Below are 2255 nucleotides of genomic sequence, written 5' to 3' on the forward strand. Positions count from 1 at the left end.
CTAACTGTGCCTAACTAATAAATTAAACTTTATCTTAAGTATGTATGTATAGAAAAAAAAATAAAACATATACAGTTCAGAACTATCCACAAATTCAGACACCTACTGGGGGTCTTGCGATGAATCCTCTGAGGCAAACAAGGGAGGATTTCTGTAAATGTAAAGTCACACAAATGCTTAAAACACTTGCTTCCAGGAACATTAGACATTCTCAAATGGATTTCATTCACTGGATTATACCATATAGTATCAAATATATTTTTAATCTTTTTATGCTGGATAGGCTGAAGCTTTCCCTTTTTCTCCTTTATTCCTGAATTACTTCAAATGGCAATTAGGCGTTTCTCAATTATTTCACTGTCCTTACAATCAATGAGCTAGAAACACATCACTCTGCATTATTGTCTATTAAACTACTAGCTTTCACTTTAAGTTTTCTCTCTTAAAATTAATTTTTACTGAGCATTTTCAGCTATCACATAGGTCCAAACTGATCAGCCAGATTAACGTGTTGATGTCGTTCACTGACATTTAAAACAGCCATTTTATCTCCATATATTCACCTTTCTGATTCTTTAAAAAGATGTCATTATTTTAAACAAAACATTAAATATTCTAATTTAGCTATCCCGTATACTAATATGGCTACTCAGTCTAAGAGAACACGCATATCCATGAAATGTGTTCCTATTTCCAGGGCCAGAATATAAATAATTCTAATTCTTAAATAAAGCTTCTTCTTGGCGGATTTTTCATTTTTATTGCATAAGCACACCACATCTTGTACGGGGAAAAATCCACTGAATCCAAATCATCCATTCATTCACATGGTCCTCTTTTTCCGCAGTGCTCTGTAGAAGGCGCCCTTCACCTGATCGTTCCTCAGACTGTAGATGAGTGGGTTCAGCAACGGGTTGAAGAGGCTGTAAAATAGGGTGAGGATTTTCTCCTGCTTCTGTCGTTTTCTGTTGTCTGGGACCAAGTAAACCATCATGGCTATGCCAAAGTAGAGCCCAACCACACAGAGGTGGGAGGAGCAGGTATAAAAGGCTTTCTTGCGGCCCTCCTTTGACTGGATTTTCAGGATGGCCCAGAGGATGCGCATGTAGGAGACCATTATCAAGGAAAAGGGTCCAACTAAAACAAACACACCAGCAGCAAAGAGAAAAGTTTCATTGGTCCTGGTGTCAGTACAAGCCAGTTTGAGGACATACAGTGTTTCACAAAAGAAGTGGTTCACTTCCTGAGGTCCACAGAAGGGCAGTCTTAAAAGGAGAATTAGATTTATTAGGGCCAAGAAAAGTCCACATGCCCATGAACTGACAGCCAGGACCGTGCACACTCTCCAGTTCATGATGACAGTGTATTGAAGAGGATGGCAGATCGCCACAAACCTGTCATAGGACATCACCACCAAAATCATGCACTCTGTAGATGCAATAGTCAAACCCAAATTCATCTGAATAATGCATGATACAAAGGACATAGTTTTTTTGTGTGTCACTAGGTTTTTCAACAGGTTGGGTAAGTTGCAAGAAGCATAGGAAATGTCAATTATGGCCAGGTGTGAAAGGAAGAAGTACATGGGGGTGTGCAGTCTGGGGTCCAGGTAGATGAGTCCCAAGATTGTGCCATTTGCCATCAGACTGAAGATGTACAACAGGGAAAAGACCCAGAAGAGGAGCACCTCCATCTCTGCACTGAGCTGGAATCCCAAGAGGATGAGCTCTGTGATCCATGACTGGTTGCCCCCCATTCCTTAATGACAATGTGGAAAGGTCCAAAGTGTGATGGAAAGGTCAGAGTTGGAGATTTAAAAGAATTTGGAGCTATTCATCTCAAAGTGTGCTGAAAGGAAACTTTTATACTTGTTTCTTCTTTACCTTTACTTTTCATGGTTATTTGCCTGTTTGTCTTTAACATTTTATCGTGAAATAATTCAAATTTTCATATAAGTATCAAGAATTATAAACAGTACTTCTACATACACTTCATTCAGATTCAACAACATTCATAATATATTTTTTTAAAGATGACCGGTAAGGGGATCTTAACCCTTGACTTGGTGTTGTCAGCACCACACTCAACCAGTGAGCGAACCAGCCATCCCTATATAGGCTCCAAACCCGCAGCCTTGGTGTTATCAGCACCGCACTTTCCCAAATGAGCCACGGGCCAGCCCCTACAACATTAATAATTTTTATGTTTGCTGTTGTTCTATTTTCTCCTTATTAATGTGTATTATTATTTTTTTT

At 39.1% G+C, this 2255-nt stretch overlaps 1 protein-coding gene across 1 annotated transcript; it reads right to left on the reverse strand.

Moving 5' to 3' along the window:
• Positions 1–823: 823 nt before the first annotated feature.
• Positions 824–1756, reverse strand: LOC103609228 (olfactory receptor 2A2-like). The gene is made up of 2 exons (XM_008593584.1): positions 1505–1756; positions 824–1459 (listed from the first exon to the last, which is right to left on the reverse strand). Exons 1-2 carry the CDS (start codon positions 1754–1756, stop codon positions 824–826), a joined length of 888 nt encoding a protein of 295 aa, XP_008591806.1.
• Positions 1757–2255: the final 499 nt, after the last annotated feature.

This window comes from Galeopterus variegatus, unplaced genomic scaffold (assembly GCF_000696425.1).
Source record: "Galeopterus variegatus unplaced genomic scaffold, G_variegatus-3.0.2 Scaffold9367, whole genome shotgun sequence".
In the NCBI taxonomy this organism is placed as follows: domain Eukaryota; kingdom Metazoa; phylum Chordata; class Mammalia; order Dermoptera; family Cynocephalidae; genus Galeopterus; species Galeopterus variegatus.

Bases quoted from the DNA above. Each gene is read 5' to 3' on its own strand.
- LOC103609228 (XM_008593584.1), bottom strand. From the start codon at position 1,756: ATGGGGGGCAACCAGTCATGGATCACAGAGCTCATCCTCTTGGGATTC. The intron at 1,460-1,504 runs GTGACACACAAA...TGCATTATTCAG, and splicing joins CCAACCTGTTGAAAAACCTA to ATGAATTTGGGTTTGACTAT.